General features: G+C 49.6%; 1 protein-coding gene across 5 annotated transcripts in view; it reads right to left on the bottom strand.

Annotated features, from left to right (window-relative positions):
• The window catches only part of EPHX1 (epoxide hydrolase 1), a 44,279-nt gene that overhangs the window by 11,054 nt on the left and 13,490 nt on the right, over window positions 1-19,735 (bottom strand). The window contains exons 1-6 of one of the 5 annotated variants that reach the window (XM_060302531.1): window positions 15,957-16,138; window positions 12,823-13,010; window positions 9,954-10,221; window positions 2,108-2,335; window positions 1,397-1,526; window positions 677-909 (exon numbers count right to left, since the gene is read on the bottom strand). In XM_060302531.1, the coding sequence (XP_060158514.1) occupies window positions 677-909; window positions 1,397-1,526; window positions 2,108-2,335; window positions 9,954-10,221; window positions 12,823-13,005 (1,042 nt within the window). In that variant the 5' untranslated portion in view covers window positions 13,006-13,010; window positions 15,957-16,138. Of the gene's footprint in view, window positions 1-676; window positions 910-1,396; window positions 1,527-2,107; window positions 2,336-9,953; window positions 10,222-12,822; window positions 13,011-15,956; window positions 16,139-19,735 lie in introns of those variants that run through there. The other 4 variants (XM_060302476.2, XM_030868442.2, XM_060302627.2 and 1 more) reach the window with 4 other exon arrangements.

Here is a 19,735-nt window from a genome sequence, read left to right as displayed (position 1 = left end):
GGGCTTCCCTGGTGGCGCAATGGTTGAGAGTCCACCTGCCGATGCAGGGGACACGGGTTTGTGCCCCAGTCCGGGAAGATCCCACATGCTGCGGAGCGGCTGGGCCCGTGAGCCATGGCCGCTGAGCCCGCGCGTCCGCGTCCGGAGCCTGTGCTCCGCAACGGGAGAGGCCACAACAGTGAGAGGCCCGCGTACCGCAAAAAAAAAAAAAAATTATTCCTTAACAGGGCCCTGATGGCAGAAACGGTTGCTGGGCCCTCCTCAGTGTCTTGGGGACACTCCCCCGAGGCCCTGGGGCACCCTCCTGCCCCCAAAGCCCCAGGCCTAAAGAGCCCTAGGCTTCGTCCTCCCTCCATCCCTGTCCATCCCTCTGCTTCTCACTGTAGGACTTGGGCTCAGGGGTGGAGGGACCAGGGGTCAAAGCCAACAGGAACACTGATGCCGCTCAATGGAGTTGTTTGGGAATTTTATGACCATGCATCACTCGTGTCTGTGGAGAAATGCCGTGTAAGGGTCGAAGGAGCTCTGAGTCTCTCACAAGAGGTTTTCACCCCGTGAACCGTGTTCCTGGGGTGGGTGAGGCTTCCCCCCGGTTGGGAGCCTTGCTGAATGGAATGGATGTAAGCCCACCCAACCCGAACCACTGAGCCAGGCTTCCCTCCGCCTGCCCACTCACCTACGGTGTCCGGCTTGGTACTCTGGATGTGCAGGTAGCCGCTCTCCCTCAATAAGTTGAAGAAGATCTTCTTTAAGGAGTACATCAGCTCCATATCCCTCTTGGTGTAGCCAAAAAGCCTCCCAAAACGCCGTCCCAGGAGAAGGGTCAGGGTGTAGAAATTTCTTAAAATGAATGCCATGTTCAAGTGCAGGCCTTTCACGTGGCTGAGGGCAGAGAAGGGCCAGGGGAGGCTGGGTGGCATCAAGGATGGGGAAGCGACAGGGGCAGAGATGGAGGAGAAAGAGGCCACAGGGCTGAAGAGCACAGGGCCAGCCTTCTTCGGCCTCTGCCCCCTGGGGTGACCACATGGTGGAAGGGCAGGTCCCGGTCAGGCCTCTCCTGGGACTTGGTCCATCAGAAAGGTATACTCCCCAACTTTCCCCTCCTCTAACTGGCCCTCTCTGCCTGGGAACCTGGCCCAGAGTCACCAATCCTGTGTGACATCAAGTGGAGGGAAGAGCCACGTCGAAGTGCCCCAGGCAGAGCTGAATGACAGGGACCCTCCCTTGTCTCCCCTGGGTCCACACATATCCTGCCTGTGTGGGCCCTGCTCCAAGGCTCAGACACTACTCCCAGGCAGGGCCTGGCGTGCATAACCCGCCTCCCTGCACATCCACCTCACATGGGCTGTGCACACACACCTGCACACGTACACACACGCCTGACAGCCACCCTCACCTGGGCACCAGCTGGGCCATGTTGGTGCAGATCAGGGCTCCCCAGTCTCCGCCTTGAATATAGAATTGCTGGAAGCCCAGCCGCAGCATCAGCTTATAAAAGATCCTGGCAGTGGCCACTGAGTCGAAGCCTGGTTGTAAAGGGGAAAGAAGAACCGTGCGGGGGTCACGCCTTGGGTCCTCCCAGGCCCTCTGAGATTCCTCAGCACCCCCGCCCCAGGCTGAGGGGAGAGCAGCTCACAGGGGGTGAGAAGGAATCCTGGAGCCCAAGGGTGGGGTGCCCGGTGCGCAGAAGGCAGTGCCCCTGGTGCTGGCCTTGGTGCAGGAGACAGTGAGGGCGTGTGATGGGCTCAGGCCGGTCCGGCAGAGCGTCCGTGGGCCCACGCTGCGTGCGGGGCTTAGTCGGCCTCGCTGGCCCGGAACAGTGCAGGGCCCACACGTGGACCTGCCCTGAGTTGGCAGCTCCTGAGGACACGAGAGTCCAGGCCCTGAGCCAGCTCTGAACAGTCGTGACTCGGCCCGGTCCCCCGCCTGCCACGCCCCTCACATCCTGAGAAGATGCACTGGCCCTCTGGCAATAAAATCGCCCCCATTGCTTCTCTTCCCTCTGGTCTCAGACCCCTCCTTCCTCAGCCTCCTTAGGCTCTGAAGGAAGCTGTCCCAGCCGACTCCCCACCCCTGGGGCAGTGACACAGCCTGCAGCAGCCCGTACCCTTCTTGGAAGATGCCTCTGAGAAGCCGTAGCCAGGAATGGATGGACAGATGACTTCAAAAACATGCTCATCGCTCAGGCCATGGTTCTTGGGGTCAGTCAGCAACGGAATGATCTTATAAAACTCGTAGAAGGAGCCAGGCCAGCCATGCACCATCAGCAAGGGCTTTGGGGTCTGGCCGGAGGGCAGCTGGGGGGGCTTCACGTGGATGAAGTGGATGTCCAGGCCTAGGGAGACAGAGCACAGTCAGGATCAGGAGGAGAGGGCCCTGAGGCTGTGGACGCCACAGTCCCAGCTCTCAGGGTAGCCAATCAGGCTCTGCACCGCCACAGCAGGGCTGCCACCCTCGGCGCCCCCATGGTATTGACTACAGTCGCCACCGCTAGTGCTGGCTGAGTGCTTACACGGAGCTCCAGATACCCGGGTAGCTCGCTCGGCCTCACGGCCACCTGCAGCGTGCCCCTCTCACGTGAGAACGTGAGCTCTGTCTGTAAGGCCGAGGCCAGGCTGCTCACGCACGGCTGGATTCCCAGAGGCCAGAATAGGTCCTGGCTCGTGGCAGCACTCAATGAATACCTCTTTAATAATTTACAAATTGCGGGGGGAAAAAGCCCTATATATCCAGCAGTAGAGAATGAAATAGATTATAGTTTAACAGTATACTGTAATATAACACAGTCATCTAAAATGACTTCCCTGGCGGTCAGGACTCCCCGGGCGGTCCAGTGCTTAGGACTCCGCACTTCCACTGCAGGGGGCACAAGTTCAATCCCTGGTCGGGGAACTAAGATTCCACATGCCGGGCGGTGCAGCCAAAAAGTAAATAAATAAAATAAAATGACAGTGTCAACGTGTATTGAATATGGAAATCAGTTCTGTATACACGGCTAAGTGGTAAAAGCAAACTACCAAGCCATATCCATCGTATGACCAATTTTCATAAACAGTCACATGTATGCATATGTTTGCACCGTGTGCATAGGAATTTTAAAGTCTGAAGAGATAAACTACAAGAATATAAGAAGTAGTCCTCTCTGAGCAATAGAATTTCAAGTAAATTATTGTCTTTTTTGTGTTATAGGAACTACTAAATTTTTCTACAATGGACATATGCATAACTATTTTTTTTTTAAGTGGAGAAAATTTTTCTAAGGTAGAGTGCTGGGCACTGGAACACCATCCTGGCCAAGGACAGGTGAGTGGATTCCAGGCCCCACTAGAGTCCCTTTGATAGCAGCCCCTTCCCAGGCAAGTGGCCTGGATTGTGCCTGGGTGTCCAAGGCAAACACAGCCAGGGCTGCTGGCACACCTGGAACCCTCCACCATGAGGGCTGGCACCGATAGCAAGGTCTGTTGTTTATTCATTATACAAACAATACATGTTTTCTATAGAAAACAGGAAACAAAGGTAAATCAAAAGGGGGGGAAATCACATTGTAACCCCATGATCTGAAGAGAACATTGTGTTGTCTGTCCAACTTTTTACAACAAATTTTTTTGGGGAACAATTTTATATTTATAGAAAAATAGTGAAGCTAGTACAGGAAGTTCCCATATACCACTACTCAATTTCCCCTACTATTAATATCTCATGTTAGGATGGTAATTTGTTACAATGCATGAACCAGTACTGATACATTAATAACTAAAGTCCATACTTTAAGTATGCAGATTTCCTTATTTATTTTTAAGTTTTAATTTTTTTAATTTTATGGTGGTAAGAACATCTAACATGAGACCTACTGTCTTCACAAAGTTTTTTTGTTTTTTTTTTTGTTTGTTTGTTTTTTCACAAAGTTTTAAGTGTATATATAGAACAGTATCATTATCTACAGGCGCAACGTCCTTCAGCGGATCCTTAGAACTTACTTATCTCCTGTAACTGAAACTTCGTACCCAGTAATTAGCAACTCTCCAGTTCGCCCACCTCCCAGCCCCTGGCAACCACCATTCTACTCTCTTTGACAATTTTAGATACCTCATATGAGTGGAATCAGGCAGTATTTGTCCTTCGGTGATTGGCTTATAACACTGAGCATAATGTTCTCAAAGTTCATCCATGTTGTCACATATTGCAGGATTTCCTTCTTTTTAAAGGCTGAATAATATTGGTACATACAAACAATGGAATATTACTCAGATTTCCTTAGTTTTTACCCAATGTCCTTTTTCTGTTCCAGGATCCCATCCAGGACACATTACATTTATCTGTCATGTCTCCTTAGGCTCCTCTTTGGCCATTCAGACAGTTAAGACTTTTTTAAAAAGAGAGAACATAACTTTCTTTTAACAAAAATAGAACCCTACATACATTCTATTTTGGAACCTCATTTTTTTCACTTAACAATATATCCTGGGTGTCCTTCTATGCTGCTAAATTTACTCCTGAAGTTTATTTTAGTAGGTAATTTTATCTCCTTTGGAACACAGAGCATGATGTGAGATTATTTTTGATTCGAATTCTATCAATCACATTATCATTTGAGTTTAAAGTTAGAAAAAACACACATATACATCCATTCTTGTGTATGCATGGGCTATCCCTGGAAGCATATGTTTTTGTTTAATAAATTTATTTATTTATTTATTCATTATTTATTTATTTATTTTTGGCTGCATTGGGTCTTCGTTGCTGCACACAGGCTTTCTCTAGTCACGGTGAGCGGGGGCTACTCTTCATTGCGGTGGCTTCTCTTGTTGCGGAGCATGGGCTCTAGGCGTGCGGGATTCAGTAGTTGTGGCACGTGGGCTCAGTAGTTGTGGCTCGCGGGCTCTAGAGCACAGGCTCGGTAGTTGTGGTGCACGGGCTTAGTTGCTCCGTGGCACGTGGGATCTTCCCTGACCAGGGCTTGAACCTGTGTCCCCTGCAGCGGCAGGCGGATGCTTAACCACTGCGCCACCAGGGAAACCCCTGGAAGCATGTGTTTAACGGAAGCAGACCCTGTCCCTGGGGAGGGACAAGAGGGAGACTTCCTTTTAGCTCTGTCTCCTTCTGTACTTTTTGAATTTTAAATACATAAATTTTTAAAATTAAAAAAAATGTTAAAATATGCCCTATGGGCCCCCCTTCCCTTTGGGGAGGAAACACTCTCTCGGTTGCCTTACGTGGTACCGGTAGGTTCTCTGTGCCCAAGCTGCTGGGTCAGAATCGAGAAGCCAAACTGGGCTCAGAGGGTAGCACTGGGCCTGGCCAGGGGGTGAGGGGAGGCGGTGGTCACAGCCTAGGGCCCGAGCTGAAACTGTGGCCACAGGTGAAGGAAGAACAGACAGGCTGGGAGGCTGGAGAGCTGGGTTCTGGCCCTGAACCTCCACTTCCCTGCGACTCGGGCGATTCCCCCCTCCCGTCTGGAGGCGATGGGCTGCATTCCCCGGAGGCCTCTGAAGCCCCTGAATGTCTCAGACTCTCTGAGAACAGAGACTGGTCTGTGGCAGGAGGCCCAGGACATGGGCTGGAGCCAGAAGCTCATCACAGAACAAGGAAGTGGCAGGAACAGGGAGGCCGAATAAGGAGGCTAGTGGAGATGAGGACAGAACATCGGGGAGGGGTCAGAGGTTGAGCCTTGAGCAGCCTGGAGCACAGGGGTCAGTGCAGAGACAGAAAGGACCCCAAAAAGGTTCAAAAGTGAGGGAGGAGGATAGCAGCAGAGAGAGTGACGAGGGAGCCTTCTTGGGCCAAGAAGGCTTTTCCTTGGGCTGGGGAGCCAGGAAAAGAGACACGTTGAAGGCGTGCTGGGCCCAGGGCTGGGAGGTGGCCAGCTCAGCACTGTGGCAGGGGGGGCGGGGGCAGATGGCACGTGAAGCCGGGTCCAGCAGGAGGACCCACACTGCAGGGCCCAGGGCCAAGGCCAAGCTGCAGGCCTAGGGAAGTGACTGAACTGCACACGGGTTCAGTCACAGTGGGCTGCTTCCGTGATAAACTCCACGCAAGAAACTACCCCCTTTGGAGCACTTGTACCCTGAGAAGGTTTTGTGCTATAAACACTTGATATCCTGTGATGTCGTGAGGAGCCCTGAGACGGTCCAGTGGGGTAAAGCTTTCTCAAGCTTGCAAGCCTCCAGGAAGGAAACAGCCCTTTAATGCCTCTTGCCTCTGGGTTTTGGAACATGCTGTTCCCTCCTCTGGACAACCTTCCCCATACACACCTGGCAAACTCCCATCCATCCTTTAAGATTCAGCCTGGATGCCTCCTCTTCCAGGAAGCCTTCCCTTACACTCCCAGGTGGCATGTGGGGCTCACAAAGTTCCCGGAGCCTCTTCCCTCATAGCACCCCTTACCACATGGTATAATCACCCCCGAGAGCCTGTAAGCTGGGAAGGCAGGGACCTTGTCTTCTCTGACTGTGTGTCACAAGCAGAATGCTTGGGTACAGGAGGTGCCCTGTCAATAGCTGCCAGATGGACACTGAAGAGCTGGGGTAACAGAAGGAGCTGAGTCAAACCCAAGGGAGCCAGGCCTCTGGCACCAGGGATCCAAAAGGCAACCCTCGGGGCTTCCCTGGTGGCGCAGTGGTTGAGAGTCCACCTGCCGATGCAGGCGACACGGGTTCGTGCCCCGGTCCGGGAAGATCCCACATGCCGCGGAGCGGTTGGGCCCGGGAGCCATGGCCGCTGAGCCTGCGCGTCCGGAGCCTGTGCTCCACAACAGAGAGGCCACAACAGTGAGAGGCCTGCGTACCGCAAAAAAACCCACAAAAAACAAAAGGCAACCTTCGTAAATTACATAGAAGGACCTGTAGGTACTTTGGCTTAGATAAAATGGTTTAGATCCTGTTGTTAGGCTCATGACAGAAGGCATCAAAGTCCTCTAAAGTGCACAGCTACAACTGGTTTATATTTAGAAGTATTCTCCTACTTATTGAAGTTACAGATTTAAAAATTATCCTTCAACTTTCTGAAGTTACAAATTTCAAATTTAAAGCTCTTCATTAAGCATGTGAGTTCAACTTACAGATATTATTCTATATATTTCTTAATCTAGCAAATGTTGACAGTCATTCCCCAGGAACCTTTGATTAATGGGGCTGCATGTCTATACTTGCTTTATGACACTCCCTTAAACACTGTATAATTTCAATTTCCTTTATAAGAACTTTACTTGATTTGACTAACCAGTATATCTTCCACAAACTTTAAGTAACTCTCAGAATTTTAATAAATTAAATTTATAAATATGGTGAGGCTTAAATCTTCCAATATTGCACATAAACTCAGGAAGATTTTCATATAAAATCACAGGTCTAAATCCATGACTCAATTACCCACTTTAAATTAGTACTGAAAAGTCGTATCTGTTACTTACAAAGGCCAAATTCTCTTAAACATTACAAATATCTAAAATTCCAAACACGTGCAATTTCTTCAACATGAAAAATTATTGGTAGAGCGACCCACAGAATGGGAGAAAATATTTTCAAATCACATTATCTCATAGGGGATTAATATCCAGACTATATAGAGAACTCCTAAAACTCAACAACAACAACAAAAAACAAAGAACTCGATTCAAAAATGAACAAAGGACTTGAGTAGACATTTCTCCAAAGAAGAAAAACAAATGGCCAACAAGCACATGAAAACGTGCTCAACGTCATTAATCATTAGAGAAATGTAAATCAAACCCACAATGAGATACTACCACTTCACACCCGTTAGGATGGCTGTTGCAAAAACAAAAACAGAAAATAACAAGTATTGGCAAGAATATGGAGAAACTGGGAATCTTGTACACTTCAAAAAATATTTACTCATTTTATTATTTTTCATCCCCAAATACATATAAATGAAAACCTACTCTTCACATGCAGGGAGGTCCTTGCCTATAATGTAGTATTTATTACATTTACATTACAAAACATTCTCATATGAAAATCAGTATGCAGCTCTTTCACACGCAGTTTTATACATACTCACACACAATATATGTAAGCAGTTAGGACTTTTCTACTCACATATTCCTCTGGTGGAAAATTAGGAAACTGGGCAATTCCCACACTTTTCAGCCTTGGGAAGGTAAATACAACCTCTCTGAACATTTTTTAAGAAGATGAATTTAAAATGGTGCAACTGCTAGGAAAAACAGTATTAAAGTTCCCCCCCAAAATCAGCATAGAATTACTATTTGACTCAGCAATTTCACTTCTGGGTATACACCCAAAGAACAGAAAGCAGAAACATAAACAGATATTTGTACACTCATAATCATAGCAATATTTTTCACAATAGCTAAAAGGCAGAAGCAACCCAAGTGTCCACTGACGGATGAACGGATAAGCAAAATCTATACCATGGGGTATTATTCAGCCTTAGAAAGGAAATTCTGACACATGTTACAACATGGATGAACCTTGAGGACATTATGCTAAGTGCAATAAGCAAGTCAAAAGGACAAATACTGTATGATTTCATTCATATGAGATACTTAGATTCAGAATCATATTTAAATTCAGAGACAGAAAGCAGAATGGTGGTTTCCAGAGGCTAGGGAGAGGGAGGGAATGAGGAATTATTGCTTAATGAGTACAGAGTTTCAGTTTATTTATTTATTTATTATTTATTTATTTACTTTTGGCTGCGTTGGGCCATCATTGCTGTGCTCGGGCTTTCTCTAGTTGCGGTGAACGAGGGCTACTCTTCGTTGCGGTGCACAGGCTTCTCACTGCAGAGGCTTCTCTTGCTGCGGAGCACAGGCTCTAGGCACGCGGGCTTCAGTAGTTGTGGCACGCAGGCTCAGTAGTTGTGGCTCCCGGGCTCTAGAGCGCAGGCTCAGTAGTTGTGGCACACAGGCTTAGTTGCTCCGCGGCATGTGGGATCTTCCCGGACCAGGGCTCGAACCCGAGTCCCCTGCACTGGCAGGCGGATTCTTAACCACTGTGCCACCAGGGAAGTCCCCAGAGTTTCAGTTTTGCAAAATAAAAAAAGTTCTGAAGATAGATGGCTGTGCTGGCTGGATAACAATATAAAAGTACTTACTCCACTGTGGCGTTACACATAACAATGTACACTTAATGGTTTAAATGGTCAACTTTATGTTATGTGTATTTTACTATAATTAAAAACAGATAAATTTGTAAAAATTAACAGCATGAGTTTGATTTTCTTAAGCATTTCTATATTTGATTCTAAATCTTTCTGGGGCTAAAAAAATGTTTTTCCACTTAGGAAACTATTATCTCATCCCAAATGATCTTAGGTTACTTTCCCAAGAACATTTTGAGAGATACCTTCCCTTCCAGATGAAGTTGGGTGACAACCTGTGATACTGTTGGGACGGGAGATCTAGAGCTGCAGAGACAGGACAGTTTTTATTCGGACCTTGACTGACAGGCTGAGCACCCTTGAACAGTCACAGCATCATGGACTCCAAAGCTTCAAGGAGGGGCTGACTGACCGAGGCCACGCCCAGATCTAAATCTTATCTCCATCCTCTCAGAGATTGTTCTATCACTGAAGTGGACTGTGCATTTCTTTGGTTTTTATTTTATTTATATGTTTTCCTGTTTAGCTCTAAAGACCATTGGATTTGTTGGAGTTCTGCATTATTTTTGCATCCTCGTGGCGTTATACCTTCCAAATACATCTCAGTGACCAATAATTGAATTCTGGGTCTCTGGGCTTTATCTAAGTCATGTCCAGTATCTAAGGAAGGTGGTTCTTTTTTTTTCTGCCGCACTGGGAGGCATGCGGGATCTTAGTTCCCTGACTACGGATGGAACCCATGCCCCTGTGGTGGAAGCGCAGAGTCTTAACCACTGGACCACCAGGGAAGTCCCTAAGTCACGTCCAGTACCTAAGAAGGCCGTTCCTGTGATATACATCCCCCTCCAGCTGGTGTTCTGGAAACATACCTTCAATGTTAGTCTTGAAGTGAGGATATCTGTTAAGAGTCTCCACCTGCTTCCTCCAGTCAAATTCATTCCGCCAGTAGGAGATGACTTTCTTCAGATAGTTGGAGTTGAAACCGTAGTGGAAGCGGCTGTCCTCCAAAGGTGGGGTTAAACGGACCTTGTCAATCCTCTGGTGTAAATCCTGGAGCAAAATGCAGGACCCCAAGTAGAGAAGGTGAATGAGGCAGAGCACAAGAGAAAGTTTGTTTCCAGAAGACAGTTCCAAACCCTGCAGCCACAAGACCCAAATATTATATATTTTATAACATTATTATATTACATAAAATGTATAATATATATTTTATATTATTATATTTTATTTATATATTTATAATTTTTATATATTTATATTTATTTTATATTATATATAATATATTTTATATTATATCCTAGATATTATATGTAATATATTAATTATATATTAATATAGTTAATATATATGATATATAATATGTATTATATATTATAATTATATTAATATATATTATATATAATATGTACAGCAGAGGCAAAGCAAAGTTTCACCAGACAAGGTGAGGAGACTCCTGGTCTGCACACTTGTGCTCTGGGTTGTTAGGTTTATCCCAGAAGAAACCTCCTGGCTTCCCACAGCGGTGGCTGTTCCCCAAACATATGTTCTTCACTTTCGACTTCAGGTTGACTTCTCATCTTTCAGTTTTTAAATGTATGAACAATACAGATCTTTAATTTATCGAGGCTTATATACAGCAAGGGTTGGCAAACTTTTCTGTAAAGGGCCAGATCATAAATATCTTAGGCTTTTTGAGCTGCAGCTACTCCACTCTGCCCTTGTAGTGTGGAGACAGCCGTGGATGGTACATGGACAAATGGGCATGGCTGTGTTCCAAAAAAACTTTATTTATGGACACTGAAATTCGATGTCACGTAATTTCCACATGTCGCAAAGTATTATTCTTCTTTTGATTTTTTTCCAACCATTTAAAGATGTAAAAACTATTCTTAGCATGGGAGCTGTACAAAAGCAGGTGGCAGACTACATATAAAACAGATAATCAACAAGGATCTACTGTATAGCACAGGGAACTCTACTCAATATTCTGCAATAAACTATATGGGAAAAAAATCTGAAAAAAAAAGGATATATGTCTATGTATAACTGAATCACTTTGCTGTACACCTGAAACTAACACAACCTTGTAAATCAACTATACTCTGATATAAAATAAAAATTAAATTAAAAAAAAAAAACAGGTGGGGCTTCCCTGGTGGCACAGTGGTTGAGAATCTGCCTGCTAATGCAGGGGACACGGGTTCGAGCCCTGGTCTGGGAGGATTCCACATGCCACGGAGCAACTGGGCCCGTGAGCCACAGCTACTGAGCCTGCGCATCTGGAGCCTGTGCTCTGCAACAACAGAGGCCGCGATAGTTAAGAGGCCCGCGCACCGCGATGAAGAGTGGCCCCTGCTTGCCACAACTAGAGAAAGCCCTCGCACAGAAACAAAGACCCAACACAGCCACAAATAAATAAATTAATTAATTAATTAAAAAAAAAACAGGTGGCAGGATGGATTTGCTGACTCTGATACGCAGCACTGAACGATACAGTATATCCTAACTCAGTTAGGATAAAAATGACAGACCCGGAGAGAAGGTACAAGTCTCACGGGCAGGCGTGCATCAAGCTGAAAGAGCAGCTCCAGCTGGGGAAGTTCAAGTTGGTCCACGGAGCCTCTCAAGTGTTACCCTTCCCAGAGTGTCCTCCCAAGCACTGCAGTAACCTCCACACAGATTTTAGGAATGTCAGACGCTGAGCCTAGGAACCCACTAAAGGAGGTATCGACAGGGCTCAGCCTCTGTCCTCAATAGCGACACCTCGTCAAGTGCTACCAAGGGAGCCTCAGTCTGGCTTCTCTTGGGTACAGCTGTCTCTGCTCTTTAATCCCATCCTCCTGAGCGCTCCCATGACTTTTTATCGGCACCTCTTACCGCATTTATCTCTATTAATCATTAATGTTTCTCTGTCCACATTTCTCAACTGCTTGACTAGGAGCTCTTTGAGGGAAGGCTCTCCCTCTTCTTCTAAGCACCCAGCACAGGGCCTGCACACAGTAGGTGCTCCCACACCCACAAAGTGAAAAAAGGATGAGTAGGGACATCGCAGGTCCCACCCACCCTCCTGGCCCTGCTCAAGCCTCGCTCTCAGATCAGCCCACCCCACGATCATGTCCATCCATCCTGATTCCAGCCCCGTGCAGAGGACGGGCCTAGGCTTTGGAGTTAGACAGATCTGAGTTTAAACCCTCTGCTTATTATCTCGGTCGCCTTGGGTCAGTTGCTTTGCCTCTCTGAGCTTCACTTTCTGCATGACCGCAGGGACTGCACGTGACTACAAGGGGGCTGACACACAGTAGGTGCCTGGCCACGGCTGGCCCTGTGCCAGGTTCTCTGTGCAGCAGCATTTATGTCACCACGGCCTTGCTTTTCACTCACGATCTCCACCCAGGCCCTGAGCCGACAAGCTCACTCCCAGGGTTTCAGGTGGGGCACCAAGGAGGCAAAACCAGCTGCTTTCTGTGACCCTTGGGTCCAGCTGGCACCCACTTGCCGGCCTGGGTACTGCTGGGGCCTTGGGAAGGGGAAGGCGGAAACAGGGGAGGGAAGGAGGAGAAGGGATGGGTGGGCAGAGCGGGAGAGCCCAGTGGGAGAAGAGTAGGTGAAAAAACACCCCCCGCCCCAGAGGAGCACTTCCCAAGCCCCTCCCCATCCCAGCCCCAGCCTGAGGCGCAGCCCCAGAAGGGACCTCCCCGCCCTCCCCACTGCTGCCTCGTCTGGAAAGAGGTGCCTTACATTGATCTCCTCATCTGACGTTTCCACCTTGAATGGGCGGATGCTCTCGTCCTCCCCAGCTGTGGGCCTCACCCCGGGCCCCCACCATCCATCTTCAAGTGGCAAAGTTTCCTCCTTGTCCTTGGAGACGAACCAGTAGATGACAAAGCCCAGCACTGAGGCGAGGAGTATTTCCAGCCACATGACTCCTGCAAGGGGGATAGAATCACCTTGACCTCTGGCCGGAAACGCCAGATCCCCGACTTCTTTCCCACCCAACCCTCGACTTTTGACCTGAAAAAAATAATATTATAAGCATAGTATGGAAAAATTGGAAAACAACAGGAAAAGACACAAAAATCACCCATAATCCTACTGAGCTATGAAATTCATGAGTCAAATTTGGAAAAGGTGAAGCTGTGTTGGCTTCCGCACAGCCCTGGGTGGTGGGCCTGCATTTCTGAGGCCTCATGGTTCTCTGAAGGGCCTCTGGCTCCAGACGCTTCAGAGAAGCTTCTCTCCACCCTCGTGACACCCTCCCCAACGGGAGGCGCAGGGACTTCTCTGAGTGGTGGGCTCAGGAGAGGAGATAGAGCCATGCTTGCCCCTTGCTGTCTCTCTCTGAGGGGGGGTCTGTCCTCAGGGTACCCATAGGGGTAAGAGGGGAGGTGTGAAGAGCTGGGAAGTTAAGTTCATTCGGGGTGGGGGAGTGTTCAGTGGCCCAAACATGGCTACATATCTCAGTTGATTGTCAACAGCTTTATTGAGATATAATTCATATACCATGTAATTCACTTGTTTAAGGTGTACAACCCAGTGGTTTTTAGTATATTCACAGATATGTGCAACCATGACCACAATTTTAGAACATTTTCACTACCACAAAGAGGAACCCTGTACCCTTTAGCTATCACCCTGCTTTGTCCCTCATACCACCCAAGGCCCCAAGCAACCACTAATCTACCTTCTGCCTCTACAGACTTGCCTATTACATTTCATATCAGCTCAGCTCTTTTAACCCTCATTAGTCTGATTCCCCTGCTTCTTTCTCAGAAGGGGAAGAAAGAACTTAGTTCCTGCAAACCAATACCAGGCTGACACTGGCCCAGCATTATTATCTAGCTCCTCATCTTGCACATTCCCAGGGGAAGTAACCCCCCGAAGGTTCACATTCAGAGAAATGTGCGTGAATACGGGCACCGTCCTCGGGCCTGAGCCAGCAGAGGGTCTGCTGGATGCAGGGCAGTCAGGACCCCACCGGAGGAGAAAGCATGGATCTCAGGTGAGGCCTCAGCAGACCCACTTCCCAGGCCCATCCGGACTCTGCCTTGGAAAACTGGGGCAGGAGGAGGACGCTGCTAGCAAACCCACCCTAGGGTGCCCTCTATCTGCCACAGGACTCTGCTGGGGGCTTGCTGAGGCTCTGAGGTTTGCTCCTGCCAAGAAAAGAAAACATGCACAGGCTTCTCCCGCCTCCCACAGAGAGACGCTCTGTCCCTCCCAGGAAATCCTACCCTTTGAGAACAGGGAGAAAAGCCAGCTGCTAGTCTCTGTGGTATTCGAAGGCAGGACTAGGCTTAGGGATTGTGGGGCACTGGGGAGCATGTGGGAAAAGGCAGAAGGCAGAGAGCACAGCTGCCCCCAGCAGCAGGAGCAGATGGACACAGTTCACCCAGTGGGAGGGTCACGACACAATAGTCTGGAGCTGGGAAGGCAAGGACTGTGTCTATCCTGGTCCCTGCCCTGACCCCAGTGCCCAGCATAATGCCTGCCCAGAAAGGCACTTTGCCAATATCTGTGAAATCAGCATACACGGTAAAAGCAAATAAGATAAATTTTGCAGGATGTTGTCAAGCACAGAGAGGCCAAGAGCACAGTTGTCACTTGCTGCTGGGATATAAATGCCCAACTTTCCCTTTTCTGCATAGAATTATCCCAGTGCTTTCACTTGTCCACATGAGCTCTGAGTTCTCACCCTTTGATCAGCTACTTGGGAAGCAGCCAGGGAAGCAGAGCTGTGGAGTTAGGGGCCTGCAGGAGAGGTGGGGCGGCTGCAGGCGCCACCCTCACTCCCCACTGCCTTTTTTTAATTTTTAATTTATTTGTTTTTTAGGGGTTTTTTTGGCTGCATTGGATCTTCGTTGCTGCGCGTGGGCTTTATCTAGTTGCAGTGAGCGGGGGCTACACTTTGTTGCGGTGCGTGGGCTTCTCATTGAGGTGGCTTCTCTTGATGCGGAGCACGGGCTCTAGGCATGCGGGCTTCAGTAGTTGTGGCATGTGGGCTCAGTAGTTGTGGCTCACGGGCTCTAGAGCACAGGCTCAGTAGTTGTGGCACACGGGCTTAGTTGCTCCGCGGCATGTGGGATCTTCCCGGACCAGGGATCGAACCCATGTTCCCTGCATTGGCAGGCAGATTCTTAACCACTGCACCACCAGGGAAGCCCCCCCACTGCCTTTTAACAATTACTGGGTCCTACCAACTTAGCAGATCTGATGTGTGTGCAGCGTAGTTATGTCCCCGGACTTCGACAGCAAACAGAACCACGAGAGAGAATGTTGAAATGATCAGTGTTCAAGCACTGCATCTAAATTCAGGGAACCAGGACAAGGGTCACCATGATGGGCCACAGCCCAGGGCAACATAACAGATTCAAGGAGAAAGTTTAAAGCCCTTTCTCTTGCATCCTAATTAAGATAATAAGAATATTAGTCCTTGGTTCAAGGAGGGCGCTTTAGAGCCACTGATCTCGGATTACAAAGCGAGCTTTACTGCAGTGTGTTAATCTGCCACCTATTAACCGCCCTTTATTTAATGGTGGGTACTAACGCACACGAAGTAAGGCGCTCTAGGTTAGCCAGGTGTAACAGGTATTGACTGTCTGCAGGTGGGTTTTCCAGGGATGTGATAAACCATGGCCCATACAAATCCACCCACTAAGGAGTCAAAATTCATTGAACTTGACTTTCCTTTTCACTTAAGGTAAGAGTCAGAGCAGGCAAGGGACTTGCCCCAAATCGCATCGCACTTGTGAGGATTAGAATTTGTAGTCAAAGCATTCATTCCCTGTCTGTCATTGGGCATGTTGCTCCTGCCAACCCCGCCCCCATCCCATCTTGTCTCCCTTCAGCATGTTTTCAGCCTCAAGCCTTCATACCTGCTCTTTGGGACCCTCAGAGCACAGGAGCCACGACTGCACGCGGGCCGCGGCCGTCTACCCGAGTGGGTCTCTCAGGCCTGCACATGTTTTTTCCGAAAAATTAAATAATAAACAAGACCTTCCCCTTGCTGGTGCACAGGAGCTGGGGATCCATGAGGAAGGAGGTCAGCGAGCTCCGAGAAGAGGCGGGGCCTCAGAGTCCGACCAATCAGAGTTCAGGGGCCCCCTGCGTCCTCAGGTTTAACTCCGCCCCCACGCTCCCTGGTAGGGAGGGAGAGCCGAGACGCCCACCCCCGGGGCGTGAAGAGTCTGGGCGTGCCGGGCGCCGGCGGGCCGGCTACCCGGGTGCCGCGGCTGCCCTTAGGCCTCCGGCCCTCCTTGGCCAGGACTGCTGGTTTACTTAGAGTATGAGGAAAGTGGAAGTTTGAGGCTCAGGAGGGAAGGCGCCGCTCTGCCTGCCCAGCTCCCTGCACAGTGCAGGCCAGGGCGTGGAGCCAGCTGGTGACTCTCCTCCCCAGGGCGGGCTCCTTGGGGTTGGACTCCCCATCTCCCCCAGTGGGGAGAAGCACCGTTCACCGGGAAACCCAAGGCCAGCTGCACTCTGGCTGCCGCAGCCTGGGTTGCGGAGGCGGTAGCACTAGGCAGATGACAGAGCCCTTACCTGCCTCCCCTCCCCCAAGGCCTCTCTAGGCCAGTTGGCACCTGAGACGAAGAGTAGGGCTGCATCAGCCCAACCTCCCTGGGTCGGCCAGTTGCTAGGTTGGAACCACTGAACCTCCAAGCTAAAGAGGAACTCAGCAACGTGAGTTCACCCCCCTCACTTCATAGCTGGGGAAACTGAGGCCAGGGGTGGCCGTGACTCACCCCAGGTCATGTGGCCAGGGAGCAACACATCTGGAACAAAGGGAGAAAAGGACCACTGCCCTCGCTGCCCTCTACTGTAACTGCTCTAGGGCAGGGCTTCTCAACCTCAGCACAACTGACATTTTGGACCAGATAGTTCTTTGTTATGAGGCCTGTCCTGTGCATTGTAGGGTGTTAACAGCATTCCTGGCCTCTACCCAGTAATACCAGCTCCACCTCCTCCCCTACCCCCACCCCCACCCCACCACGCCCCGTGTGACAACCAAACATATCTCCAGATATGGCCGAATGTTCCCTGGGAGGGAAATTGCCCTCAGTGCAGAACCCATGCTGCAGATCAGCGGTTCCAACTTCAGGATGTGTTAGAATCACCTGAGAAGCTGTTAAACGATTCAAGGGATCTGGGGTATGGCCGGAGAATCTGCATTTCTAACTAGTTCCCAGGTAATGCTGCTGCTGGTGGTCCGGGGACCACACTCTGAGAACCTTTGCTCTAGACTGAATTATAAACTCTAAGAAGGCTGGCTATCTGTCTTGCTCCCCAAGGTATCCCAGTGTGCACCGAGCCCAGTTCTGGCAGATGCAGGAATCTCACCAACAGTTGTTGAATAAACACTTGGGCCTGACCGAGGTGGGAGGGACTGTGGCCCTTCTATAGGATCAAGAAGCAAAGAGAAAATGCTATCTCCAAGGTGAGCAGACAATCCCAGAGCCTCTCTCTGCACACAGACTGGTAAGTTGGTCCCGTGCAGAAAGCTGGATTCCCCAAGCTGCCCTCCTGGTTGTAACTCTCAGGGGGAAGGGTGGACCCATGACTCCACATCCATGGTGTCCAAGATCCCAGTTAGAAATTTGAAGAAAATGCTACAGTTCCAGGGGGGCCTGCTGCCCCCACAGCCAGGCCTGTGAAAGTCTCAGCAGCCTAACTATCACATTTTACCAACCCTCTTTTCCTAGGGAGGAGAAATTCCATAATCTGTCCTTCTCACAGCCTGCAAGCTACAGGCTAAACTCCTAGCCAGCCCCAGGAGGCACCCCGACTCTGGAGCCTGAAGCCATGCAAGGCAGTTTCTCTGTCCCCCACAAACAGACCTCCAAATCCTGGGACAACCCTCCATTTCCCCCATCAGAACCCTGCTCTTCCTCCCTCAGGAGCCCGCAAAATCTCTTGTCCGTGAGCCGCCCTTGACCCCATGGCAGTGTGTATTTATGTTCACCCCTGAACTCTCACCCCAGTGGGCTCAAGGCCTGAGGGTAACAGGCATCTTAGGGAGGGCTTCCTCGGACACTGCTGTGAGCACTTTGTATCATTGGACCCATTAATCCTCACAACAGTCCCACTTTACAGATGAGAAAACCAAGGTTGTGTAACTCGTCTGAGATCACAGCCAGTGAAGGGGGTGGGGTTGGAGAGGAAATGTGGCAGGATTCTAATAATGACAGCCAGACCCACAACCCCCCCTTCCCCAGACCGCCTCTATTCCTTATGCTTTGTTACTTGGGGAGGATTTTTCTGTACGATGAAACTGTGTGCTTCTCAAAGGCTTCTGTCCTTTTCAGCCCCAAACCCCCACCCACCATGGCTTGTTTGTAACAGGTGGCCGAACAACCACAGAACTGAATATTGTAATAGCCAAGCCCGTCGTGACAGAGAGCTGGCGGAGGCTCAGGGAGACCACATGGCTCTGCTCAAGGTCACCAGGGCTGCTTGGGGCAGGGGGACTGCCGAGAGCTTGGAAGGAAGCTGGGGAGACGCCATCCAAGTCACCTTCCTTGCAGGCGTCTTTCCTATCTTGCCCCAACCCCTCCGCCCCCTCCAGCTAGACTGAGATCTTCTGTTTCTTCTGTCTTCCCCGTGGCTCCAAGCACGGGGCTCTGCCCACGGAGGCGCTCAGTGTCAGTGCAGGCACACACTTGAAGCTGCAGGGCTGGGGTTTCAGGCCCACCTCTGGCTGGTGGGCCTCAGTCCTACCACTGGACTCAGGTAAGATGTTGACCTTTAAGATGGAAGGGTCTGTGGAGGGTCCCCTCAAAACTGGAATTGAGGTAACAGTGCTAGAGAGAAACTAGGATGAATCAAAATGTAACAGGAGACTTTCGTAAAATCCCTCTGGAAGACTGTTTGGCAGAATCTCCTAAAACTGGGCAGATACAAACGCTATGACTCAGCAATTCATTCCTAGGTATAGATCCAACCAAGGTGTGTCCACGTGTTTACCAAAAGTCACAAATGAGAAATGTCCGTAACAGCACGATCCGATCCGATCTGTAGAAGCCAAAAACTAGAAACAATCCAGATGTCCTTCCACCACAGATGATGGTCTCTTGACACAAGGGAACACCATACAATGAGAACAGACGATCTGTAACTACACACAGTGACAGGGATCAATCCCACGAACAGTGCTGGGCCAAAGATGCCAGACACAAAAGAGCACACACCGCATGACTCCACTTATATAAAGGACATAGACAAGCAAACCGAATCTGTAGTAAGAGACTTGAGGATAGCGCTTTCCTTTGGTATGGGGGCTGGAGCCCAAGCGCTATGTTGTCAACTCCCCAGTGAATACAGTGTGCAGACAGGGGACAGGTCCGCATGTAGCCCAGAAAAGAGAGGCCTCAAGAGCGAGACTGGGGCGTGTGACTTAACAATGCAGGGGTGCGCTGAGCAGTCACGAGTGTGGGGTGACCACGGTCGCAGGCCTCCCTATAAGCCTGTGTGCTGCCCCTCCACTGTGGCACCCCACCCGGGCTCTGATTCTCTACTCAGTGAGAACTACTGACTCAGAAGTCAGCCGCGGGTAAGCCTGATTCCTGGAGGAGGGTGGGACATTAGAGGGCAGACCTAGTCACTGGGTCCCTGGGAACAAAGTGTCACCCCGTCCTGCCATACATCGAGGAAATGCAAA

This window comes from Globicephala melas, chromosome 1 (assembly GCF_963455315.2).
Source record: "Globicephala melas chromosome 1, mGloMel1.2, whole genome shotgun sequence".
NCBI lineage: Eukaryota > Metazoa > Chordata > Mammalia > Artiodactyla > Delphinidae > Globicephala > Globicephala melas.
The sequence above is the reverse complement of the archived record's forward strand: the minus strand, read 5'-3'. Positions and strand labels throughout refer to the sequence as shown.